We start from the raw sequence: 12602 nt of genomic DNA, 5'->3' as shown, positions 1-12602 counted from the left end.
TGATTTATAAAAAAATCAAGGGAAATTGTCAGTGTCCTGTCATATCTGAAAATGTGGTAGATATTATTCTTGAGGAATTTCTGTGTGAATTAATAAGTGAAGTAAACCAAAGCAAACCAATTATAAGCAAAATGATTACATTTTTCAAAAGTGCATGATATCCAGGTTCTCCTTAAGACATCTCTAGAACAAGGGACTCTGTGAATGCAAACTCCTAGAAACAGACTAAGAAGTAAGCCTTATTGAAACCAGTGAGATTTAGTTCTGGCTAAACATTAATAGGACCTCACTACATTACTGTGCTAATCTTTAAATTAACATGTTTCAGAAAGATGTGCAAAGTAAGATGAGACACCTATCACTGGACTAACTAAAGCCATTTTATTTAATTTTAACATACCAGGATCAGGAATATTCATATCATTCTACAGGATACAATGAAGGAGCCATCTAGCGACCATCTCTGCTTCAAACCTGGGCAAAAATCTCCACTATCCACACTTTTAAATTGGCATTTGTTGTTAATTTCATAACATGTGGTTCTCAGAAAGTTTCCAAAAAGAGAAAGTGGCCCCCGGGTGGGGAAAAAATTCCCAACAACACAGTGATATATAACCCCTGCAACATAGTGAACAGTTGCCCCAATCTACTTAGCCCATAGGTGATTAGTTAAACCCACAATGCAACTCAAGCGTGGTGCTGAGACAACAACAATGAGGTGCTGAGACAACAACAAATGTCCCTGACAGCTGCAAAACTGTCCAGAAGGAGTAGCCTTCCATCAATGTTTAATAATTTGTTATGCAGGAGTTCAGGTGATAATCATAGGTAGTCTCACTAGAAGTGGATGGCATAGTGGGGCTGCACTGATCATCTGACCTCCCTTTGGATGAGTTGTGGCTAAATTCCAGGATGGAAAGCCATCACGGTACAAATTCACCAGCAGGAGCACCTAATGCATTTAATCAAGTCAACCTTGCCCCTCTTCCTCTCCATCCCACCATGCAGCAGCAACTCAACTCAGTCAGGTGAGCTACTGATTTTCACCAAGTTTTTTATGATAGGTGAGTTGTTGTACATCTCTCTGGCTTTTTACAGTGTCATTGATTCAATTAGTAAGCTGTAGTAGAATGCAGGTAAAAAAAATGGGGGGAGCACAATGCTTTTACCTGTCACTCATATGAGTTGCCTCCTCTGACACTGTGATGTCAAGAGATTTTTGTGACCAAATGTATCCTTTTAAAATTAAAAATTAAAATGGCCACACCCACTTTTAAGCTTTAGCCACACCCACTTTTAAGCTTTAGCCACACCCACTTTTACACTTGAGGCACATCCACTTTAATGTGTGCCATGAGTTGCCATGGGTCAATGCAGTCCTTGGCCTGGAAAAGATTTTTCACCCCTGAACTATGTAATACACAAATAAGACCTATTGAAACCAATTGATTTCTGTAACTTTATCATGTGTCCAGTACTGGGTCTAAGCATTTATTATTTCCATGACTTTATTTATTCAGAATTCTGAAAATCCATTTGTTGGGATTAAACAGAAAATCAAATATCATTTAATCTATTTCAACAATAGGTCAACGAGGTCAAGGTTCAGATGCTCTTAGATTCTCAAAACCACTCACCAACAGTAGCACCTAGGAATGGCAACACTTTCATGAAAATCAGATATGCCCAGCTGTTTCCTTTCACTTTTAAATTTTAGGGGCAAAATGTCCACACACCAGAATAACTTCAGTTTATTATTCATCTTCTTCCAAAGTCTCAAAACTCCAACATTTAGGAACTTTCACCTGAAGAGGTTAGAAACACATGAACATTTCTGCCTGGCTGAAAAGGTTGTAAATCCTTTCTATTTCATGATACCTTTAATTCAGAAATAAAATCAACCAAGAGGAACCTATATATCTCTAGATATGGTTGGACTTCAAATCCCATCAGTCCCAGCCCACATGGGTAATGTTCAGAAATGATGGGATTTGTAGTCCAGCAACCTCTAAAGGGTCAAAGGCTCTCCATCCCTGTCCTACAGGAATGCTCCTCAATAACCCCCATGAATGGCACAACACAAGATGTGCAAACTCAAGGCACTCTCTGTTACTACTCAACAAATCAGACACTTTTTGTTGGATAATTTTTATTAAAAGTTTTCATGGGTTACAAAAGTATGTGCAGATACAACTCTTTGGGACAGTGGTCCTACAAGAAATATGCAAAATAAATAAACAGGTATTAGAAGCCACCCCAGAACTGGCCCTTTTGAATATTTTCCAAGAAAATAATGCTCACTCACAATATAACATCCCAAGCCGGAATTAAGATTGCCGGAAGAAATATCAACAACCTCAGATATGCAGATGACACAACCTTGATGGCAGAAAGTGAAGAGGAATTAAAGAACCTTTTAATGAGGGTGAAAGAGGAGAGCGCAAAATATGGTCTGAAGCTCAACATCAAAAAAACGAAGATCATGGTCACTGGTCCCATCACCTCCTGGCAAATAGAAGGGGAAGAAATGGAGGCAGTGAGAGATTTTACTTTCTTGGGCTCCATGATCAGTGCAGATGGTGACAGCAGTCACGAAATTAAAAGACGCCTGCTCCTTGGGAGAAAGGCGATGGCAAACCTAGACAACATCTTAAAAAGCAGAGACATTACCTTGCCAACAAAGGTCCGTATAGTAAAAGCCATGGTTTTCCCAGTAGTGATGTATGGAAGTGAGAGCTGGACCATAAAGAAGGCTGATCGCCGAAGAATTGATGCTTTTGAATTATGGTGCTGGAGGAGACTCTTGAGAGTCCCATGGACTGCAAGAAGATCAAACCTCTCCATTCTGAAGGAAATCAGCCCTGAGCGCTCACTGGAAGGACAGATCGTGAAGCTGAGGCTCCAATACTTTGGCCACCTCATGAGAAGAGAAGACTCCCTGGAAAGGACCCTGATGTTGGGAAAGATGGAGGGCACAAGGAGAAGGGGACGACAGAGAATGAGATGGTTGGATGGTGTTCTTGAAGCTACCAGCATGAGTTTGATCAAACTGCGGGAGGCAGTGGAGGACAGAAGTGCCTGGCGTGCTCTGGTCCATGGGGTCACGAAGAGTCGGACACGACTAAACGACTAAACAACAACAACAATATAACATCAAAGCTAGACACAGAAGAGATCTGTGACCTGAGCCCCCACACCCTTGTTTAGAAACACCCTGGGGAGAAGTGTCAAACTCTAACCAGTGATGCTTTCATTCTTTCTCTTCAGATGGCCTCATGGAAGAATGATAGTATTGGTATGAGTTTGTGGGTTCCAGACATCTCTAATCTCCAAATCCAATGAGTATTAGAATTTAATCAAGGCTTGGAATGTTAAGCAGGATGCCGGCCTCTCTAATTCCTAAATCCAGCAAGTGATAATCAAGCCTTCAAATTCTGGGAAATATTCAGACTAGAATCCGGGTGTGGTCTAAGGAGACCAAAGGAAGGGCTTTGTGGGAGATGGCACCCTTTCTCTATTTGCAGATAGTGAGAAGGACAAAAGCCAGAGTTAAGAGTTAGCTGTTATGGGAGCTAGAAGCTGGAGGCAAAAGCAGCAAGCTGGAAAGGCAGAGAAACAGAGCATGATATTTGTTGTCTGCTTAAATCCAAGGCAGAGGATATGGGAGAAACAAGACCCTCTTGGGGTATTGATGCTGTGCATCCCTCCATCGTAGGGTCAGGTTGCATACATGTCTCAATATTCCATAAATACACCACCGTCTCCAATGTGCTTCATATCCAAAAGGAAACATGAACCCCTGGAACCCCTGGAATCTTATATCGCTTGGAGATTGGGATGACAGGTAACACTGGTGTCAGAAGTTTGGATTCATGTTTCCTGGAGGACAGCCTGCTAGAGAGATGTGCCCAAGTTGAAATGGAGAGAAGAATATCAACGTTCATCGAGTGGTTTAAGAGACTAATGCAGCTACAAAGCCAACAGCTGGATAAAATGGATCAGCTGCTGTGGAGAGGAAAGTGTGATGCCATGTGATGTGTTAAAAGTTATACAGGGGCTTAAAAGTGATCCAGGAGTCTAGCTGCAATGCACCCAGATGGAAAGAGTGACTAAAGAGATCCAGAAGGTGGATGGGAATCTGAAGGACCTGGACTGCACAGAGATGCCATCAGTATCTGAAGGAGGAAGACAATGCCTTGGAAAAGGGTGAACTTGCTGCAGCTGAAGAGCTGCTGTTAATTGATTTCTCCAGTGCCAGCAGTGGAAGAAGAAAGTGCTGCAGAGAAGGGAAAGCTGGGTGGAGCTGAGGATTTGCTGCTAGAATCTTGCTCTGCTTAGAGATTGTGGTGGCATGCAGCAATACATTCACAAATACTCATGTTTTTCAAGAGGCACTCTTGCAAGAAGAATCTTGACAATGGCCAGACTCTACTTCTGATTTTACTGGTATGTTGCTGAATCAGCTGGCAAAGCCACAAGTGTGTATTTTTTATTTTTTGTCAGTACACCATTTGATTATTGTCTTTCCCCCTGTAAAATACCTGCTTTTTCTCCTTTTATATGTGCCAGTTAATGTAACATTTTCATTGCACACAAAGGCAATTCAGATATATTCAAATACAAAAACTTTAAAAAAAAACTGCTATAGAAAATTGTTATAAACATTTTAATATTCATACAGGTTTTGGATTTTTATCTTTTTCACAGAACCATGAGAAATATGCTATCAGATTCAGCGTGTTCAAATTTTAACCTGATTTTTTTCTTGCTATTAGCATGCTAAAATGTCATGGAATAGAGAAGCATACTTTCCCCCCCCCCCCCAGTATCCAGGAATGTTAAGTCTCTTCTTTCATATTTTTGTTGTAAAGTCTAAACCTGAAGAAGTGTCTCTGCCACCATCATTCAGCATGGACACTGAGGTCCACTTCCAAGGGCCTTCTGGTGGTTCCCTCACTGTGAGAAGTGAAGTTACAGGGAACCAGGCAGAGGGCCTTCTTGGGAGTGGTCCTCTCCCTGTGGAACACCCTCCCATCAGATGTTAAGCAAATAAAGAAATACACAAATTTTAGAAGACATCTGAAGGCAGCCCTGTGTCAGGAAGTTGTTGATGTTTGATGTTTCATTATGCTTTTATATGTGTTGGAAGTCACCGAGAGTGGCTGGGGAAACCCAGCCAGATGGGCGGTGTATAAATAATAAAAATTTTATGATTGAAATTATTATAATGTAATTATTAATCAAACAACATTTCATAAATGTTTTGCAAGTTGACAAAAATTCCCATTGCACAAGAATTCAGATATTACTAAGGGAACAATCCTAGGTGGAAAAAGCTGGTGTAAAGCATGATGGGGCAAGTTGAGCCAACATAAAATTAGACTAGTTCCAAGCCACTTCCAGCTGCTGCTGCTGCTGCTGCTGCTGATGATGATCTACCCAGAGACATAGCATGGGGGGGGCAGGTGAGCCATGCTCCTGGACACACATTTTTGAGGGGGCATAGAGCCCTGGCAGCTAAGGCGCAGTGCTGAGCAGGTTGGTCTAGTGGGCAGGTGGACGGAGGCAGCAGGCAAGGCAGATCAGGATGACTCAACACCTAGCTTGGGGGAGGCATTCATCAATAGTTTCCCTAGCAAATCATTCATTTTAGGTAAACTGCCTTGAGGTTTTTTCTACAATTATGCAGTATATAAATGAAATAAATAAATAAATAATAAAATAATAAAATAATTGTTCTGGCTCCGCTAAACCTCCCCCTTACCAGTCCCCTCAAATGTATAACAGTGTGCATAGGTTTTTCTCACACATAATTTCATTTTAAAAATCAGGATAGTATGAAAATCACGATAGTATGAAAATCTAAATCATTGTCAAGCCTTGATCAAAGTCATTTTCTTAGGAGCTTATTTAAAGCTATCTTCACTTCTTTGTTTTTTAGGCTGTATATGATAGGGTTTAACATGGGGGTGAGGATGCTGTACTGAATGGACACCAGCTTGTCTAATGTCTCTGAGTACCCAGATGCAGGTCTCATGTACCTAATGAATGCTGTCCCACAAAACAGGAGGACCACAGTGAGATGGGAAGCGCAAGTAGAAAATGCCTTCTGCCTTCCTTCCGCCGAACGTATCTTGAGAATGGTGCTAATAATGCGCATATAGGAAGCTACAATTAGAAGGAGGGAGGCAAACCCTAATGTCATGCTGAAGGTCAGAATCACCATTTCATTGGCAAAGGTACTACTGCAAGACAGCTGCAGCAGCAAAGGCAACTCACAGCTGAAATGGTTAATATTTCTGGGACCGCAGAAGTGCAAGCCAGTTAAAAAGAGGGTATTAACAAGGGAATCCAAGAAGCCCGATATCCATGCAGCTACCACCATTTGGACACATACACGGTGGCTGATAATGGTGCTGTATCTCAGTGGGTTGCATATGGCAGCAAAGCGGTCATATGCCATTGCTGAAAGTAAGAAGATCTCCGTTCCAACCATGAAAATGAAGCAAAAGATCTGAGTGATGCAGCCATTGAGAGAAATTGTCTTCTTACTAGCTAGGAGGCTTTCAAGCATCTTGGGAACTGTTACTGAGGAATAGCAGATGTCAAGAAAGGATAAGTTAGTAAGAAAGAAATACATTGGGGTATGTAACTGAGGGTTAGCCCTTATCACCAGCATGATAAGCATGTTTCCTACAAGGGTTATTAAGTAGATGGACAAGAAAATCAGAAACAGGAAAACTTGGAGTGTTGCATCATCAGAAAGCCCCAGAAGAATAAACTCATCCACAATGGTCTGGTTTTCCATTGTACTTTTCACAACAGGCCTATGATCTAGAAAGAAATGTCGAGGGTGGGGGAGAGGAAGAAGATGAATTAATACATTCAAGAGGAATTGTGCAAAGCAGATAATGAACAAAACTGGTTCATTAGGCTCATACTGTATATGCTGAGGAGAGTACAACAACGTTCAACCTCCTTCTGGCTCTTTGCTCTGAAGAACAATCTGTTGCTGAGTTTCACATTATTTATACCACTTTGTGTCCACTTGGGCTAAATTGCATAGGAAGATATATAAATAGTTTGTTGACTGCAATGAGGGCCACCATAAAATCCATATTTACTATTGCTTCTGGATTTAGCTGTTTTCTGTATATGCCATTGCATTGTCACAAATGGTTTCTTCTCATCTTTGCCACAACAAATCTTAGTTTTACCTTTTCAATCTGCCACCTATGTTCCCCTCAAAGTTTTATTTAGGTAAAATTTCAATTACATCTCTAATATTGATGCCCAAAATATTGAGGAATCTCCTCATGATGTGATGGAAAATGTTCATTAGTCTCATAAATCCATTTCAGTTCTTCTGTATATGAATATATTGTAAGCATTCCATCTTGAGCAAGTCAGCTGAAACTACAGCTTGAAAGCCCACCCCCTATATAAGTATAGAAATATATCTTACTTAAAACAATAATATATTTAGTGCTTTTTAAAAAGTGTTACACTTTTAGAATTTGTGGGAAGAAAGGTGCCGGTACTTTATACCCTTGAGTGCCCCCCCAAAGCACTGGATTATTATATAATAACAAAACCTGATGCTTTCCATATGTCTTGGACAACAACTCCCATCTGATCTAGCCAGCAATTGTACTTTCACAATATTAGAATCTCTCTTTCGTACTTTCTCTTTCATAAATAACTGAACAGACAAAACAAATCCTTACCTACTTCATGTGTCTCCCTCCCATTGCAAATTACCACAGAAGTTGTGTTCTATACAAAGTTGATGGATGGGTTTGTCAGTGATATAACTTTTTTTTTTTAGGATGAATGACACAATCAAGAAAAATAAATAGGTTCTGCACCCCATCACAATTCTATGTGGAAACTTCATCAGGATTTGTTCCACAACACTATTTTTGCATAGAGAGCATTACACCAACAAGGAACCCACAAAGGCTGTGCTTTCAAATTGAGCCAGGTGGAAGAGGAAACAAGAGTTAAGTAACCTCTGGATGGGGAACCATTTCCCTGAAGATTAATCAAACATGTGGGATTTCAGTTATTAGTATTTTTAATGCTTTTGAGATTGCTTCCTAGACATATATATTTTTTTAAAAAATGTATACCCCATTGCTCTCCTCATCTGGGACTCAAAGCAGCTTACAAAAATTAATGCAGACAATGTACAAAATAAACAGGCCAAACCTTACGCCAAAGAATAAACGGACATAAATCTGACATCAAGAATCACAAAACAGAGAAACCAGTAGGAAAACACTTCAATCTCCCAGGACATTCTATACAAGATCTCAAAGTAGCTGTTTTACTACAAAGGAATTTCAGAAATAGACTGGAAAGAGAAGCTGCTGAATTGCAACTCATTACCAAACTTAAAACCATGGAGAGACCTGGTTTGAACAAAGACATTGGATTCTTATCTCATTATACATGACTAAGCCATTCTTCACCTTCTCACCCCTTGCCTTTTCCTGTAAGACCTATTGCAGTCGTTAAGAGTCGTCAACAGGCTCATCTCAGCTATCTGCCAATCTCCCATTCCCACCACCCTTCTGAGTAATACCCCTCCCCACCTTCTCACTATATAGAAGGATCTGGCAACTTCTGTTTCAGTGTATCTGAAGAAGTGTGCATGCACACGAAAGCTCATACCAAGAACTAACTTAGTTGGTCTTTAAGGTGCTACTGGAAGGAATTTTTTTATAATGTACAAAATGTAAGACCTATATTAAAACATCAAAGTATAAAACATTATAAAAGTATTTATGGTGCAAAAGGCCTTCTGATAGACTGAGAGGAGCATCAGTTATTGCGGGGAAAATAAAAATATTGTATAATATTAATAGTAGTTAGGAACTGTAAAAATTAAGGCTGGATTTGGCCTTTGCCAAATTGGGCATACTCAGAGGGCCTCTTCCTTCTGACGAGCTGGGTACTGATACACATGGATTTCTATAGGTACAGTTGGATTGGCTCAGAACAATCCATTCCTGTCAGGGAGTGATGTAACAGATAGGGAAGAGAGGCAGTCAGGACACAAAAACATGTGAAAAAGACTTACCCAGGAGAAAGTAGGTCCAGTGCCATGGCTTCCTTTCCTGCCTGACATAATGCCCACCCTTTGCAGCATCACTGCCTCTACTCAACATCCTCAGGAGGTGGATGCCTGCTTAACAAATTCTGTACAGTTCTGGCTGTTGTTCCTTTGTGAGCAGCTTCTTTGCACAACGAAAGCTGCTCACAACAGCCAGCTGGTGGAGAAAGACACCACGCAGTATCAGATCCTGGGTGGCGTGCACCACCCCTGACCTTTTCTACAGGTTGAAAAACTCTTTAAAATATCTTAGCCCCACCCCACCCAAATTTCATTGGGGGTGGAGCCATGGTGGGGTGCAGGGCCCCCAGATAGGCACAGAGCAAATCACCCTGATATTGGAGCTAATAGCAGGGCTAGAGTGTGTGTGGGGGGGTTGTTCCTGCAAAGCCCTAGTATAAATGTGTATATTAGGCAAAATTAAATACAAAAATATGGATTGTATATTGGGGAAAATGTGCATCAAAATGGTGATGAAGTTTTGTGAATACTTTAAAAGCTTGGGAAAACAAGAACATACCCCTCAACAGACCCATTTTGAACAGGATATCTCAGAACAACAGAAGCCATCCCAGCCATCCTAGAAAGTCCCACTTTTTGGTTCAGTGCTCTGATGTGAGCCAGCAGGCTTGCTCCAGAGCACTGGACCAAAAAATGTTTTTTTTTCTTTTTTGTCTTGCACAAATCAGCTGGCTCCCATGGGAGTTTGGACCCAAAAAGTGCCCCAATTTTGATAAGTGGGATGTTGGAGGGCATGGAACAAGAGAAACCAAAATTATCAAATATGTGCACCCCCTACTATGGATTCTATTATATTTGTATACTAACTGTGTAATCCTAAACATATCTGCACACGTTTAATTCCATGCAATTTTACTACAGTTTAGGTATGACTTTCTTTTTCCTCCTTATTTTACAACTGCAATTCACTAGGCTAAGTATGCAGAAGCATTTCAGATTATGATGAATACCCTGGAGAGGATTAATAGTGCTATTAAAACATTCCATTATTAGGCATCAAGGGGACATGCAGGCAGTGATAATAATTGATTTTCTTGGTAGACTGTTTCTCCAGCAGAGCAGTACAGAATGTGAACTGTCTGATTCTTTGAGGTGGTATATCTTGGCAGAAGTTGGTATACCTGATTAGAGTGAGCATCAGTCCTCCAAAAATCAGGGGGGAAATATTAGGTCGCTGACACTGACCTAATAAAAGTTGCTCATTGACATTGTTTATTTAAGAGTCTTAAGGCTTTGATTAGAATATGCTGGAAGAGGGGGGACTCATTTCAGTATTTGTACAGAGAAAATACTGCTTTTAAACTCACAGATGCATAGAAACACATCTAAATGCAGAATTGTAGCTCCCTGTTTATAACTTATAAGTTACAAACTCCCTGTTTGTAACTTCTGTCACCATCTTTGCATCATGAAAAGAGTACGCCTTAGGTTAGTCTTCAGTTGCAATTAAGGGAACTATGGGCTGCCTCTCAAAATTGCACCAGAAATTAATGGGGGAATATGTCTCATGTGGTCACTGAAAATATATATGTGCTTGTGGGAGATACTGGGGGACATGTTCGCTGCCTGCAGCTATTTACCATCCAACATGCAACTGAGTTAGCTGTTTGAAGTGGCCAACTTTTCCATTGATATATCAATGAATGGTAAGTACAAATCAACACTGTCATTTTCTTGGAAATGTATCTAACAACTGTGGAACTCAGTGTGCTTGCTTATACCACTAGTTGCAGCTTTGCTGACTTCTAAGGACTGACGTCTTTATTTTCAAATATGGGTTTGTACTGCAAGTTCCACTAGAAGGGAATCTAATCCAGCGTTTTGCAGTGTGCTTGCTTCTTGACCTTTGATGTTACCTCTAATCAACTGAATTGTGACCGCTGTTTGTTTTAATAAAATGTGATCCTGGGTATGTTCCTAGTAGCTGAAGGGCAAAGCTTGAATGAACCCCCACCCCCACCCCCGGCATGGTTTTCTTTCTTATACCAATATTTAGGAGAATTGTTGTTCAGTGTCATCAGGATATGCACATGTCTGGCTCATTTGTTCTAAGTAAAGATGGAACTTACAGGCTGAGAATACTTTTATTTTTTACATAACTTTCTTTATTTGTAATGGGAATCTTTGGATTGTTCCTTTGTAGCTACGCTGTATCTTTGCATTTTTGCTTTTCCAGGCTGTGATGTTTTATAGTTTATATGTTTGTTTCTTTGATTGTTTGTTTTCTTTCCTTTTGTTATATTTGCTTAGCTTTTTTTGAATTGTTAACGCAAAAGTGCAATTTGATTAAGAAGTTCAGTTTAAAAACTGTAACTTGACATCAAGAAGAGGGCTTAGGGTTTCTATTCTCTTATATAGGGTAAAATTTATACTGATATGTTTGTATTAGGAGAAATTCATTTCATTTCATTTATTACATTTCTGTGCCTTGGTTCACTCACATGAGTCACAAAGCGGCTTACATACAATAAATAACACAGTAGGACATCAGAATTGTAACATAAATTATATAAAATAATTCACATGAACATGCAGATGAATTTTCATAAGGATTTTAAAGAATTAAAATATACCTGTGTGGAAATGCAGAGAACTGAACTGAATATAGGAAAACTGGAAAACTGAGAGAAATGAAAATTGTTGGATTTACCCATTTCTACCCCCTGTACCTGTAATAAAATATACCATACTTTTCTGTGTATAAGACGCCCCCATGTATAAGATGCCCCCTATTTTCGGGGACTCAAATTTAAGAAAATGGGGGGAGACGGCACAGAGTTGTTGAGCTTTCCTTTTTTGCGGAGAATTGCCCAGAGTTGTTGAATTTTTTTGAGGGGGAATTAACCAAGGTTGTTGAGATTTTTTAGGGGGCATTGCCGAAAATTGATCACCCGCATGCATCCAAAAATCCACCTCACATCTGTCTCCTCACTGGTAGAAGCTGCCAATCGCCCGCTGCAGTGTCAGCTAATTAACACCAGCCATTGACGCAGCAACCAAATTACATGCCCAATAGCCACTGACAGCCACAGCAGCAACAAATCAAATGTCCACCCTATCAACTATACATGTATAAGATGACCCCCACTTTTTAGCATATTTTTTAAAGAAAAAACCTAGTCTTATACACGGAAAAGTATGGTATACAGCTGAATACTACATATTAAGCTAACATTTAGTTTGATCCTGAGGATGAACATCTTCTAGACATTGCATTAAATAATTCTATTTTACTTCCCATCTTGTTGCTTAGGCCCTATTCTGGGTGCCACTCACACCTCAGATTATATTTAAAAGATACACAGGTTAGGGATTTTAATGTAGTAGCACTTAGAGTTTGAATATGATTCCACTGGAAATGAGGATGGTACTAATAGTCTCTTATTTTTAATGCATGCCTCTGTTTATTCTAAAAGGCTTTTCTAGGATAGCATTGCTAGGTCTTTTTCAGGCCGTCTTTACG

At 40.0% G+C, this 12602-nt stretch overlaps 2 protein-coding genes across 2 annotated transcripts in view; one reads left to right on the top strand and one right to left on the bottom strand.

The window, feature by feature from the left end:
• The window catches only part of LOC309516597 (vomeronasal type-2 receptor 26-like), a gene marked incomplete at both ends in the record, with an annotated part of 367451 nt that overhangs the window by 32489 nt on the left and 322360 nt on the right, over positions 1-12602 (top strand). The window lies entirely within an intron of this gene.
• LOC309517300 (olfactory receptor 5A2-like) lies at positions 5891-6808 on the bottom strand (the record flags this gene model as incomplete). Its single annotated transcript, XM_082196442.1, has 1 exon — positions 5891-6808. The coding sequence occupies one exon, from the start codon at positions 6806-6808 to the stop codon at positions 5891-5893; it is 918 nt and encodes a 305-aa protein (XP_082052568.1).

This window comes from Podarcis vaucheri (assembly GCF_965113315.1).
Source record: "Podarcis vaucheri genome assembly, chromosome: 13".
Lineage (NCBI taxonomy): Eukaryota > Metazoa > Chordata > Lepidosauria > Squamata > Lacertidae > Podarcis > Podarcis vaucheri.
This window is presented reverse-complemented; position numbering and strand designations above follow the sequence as displayed.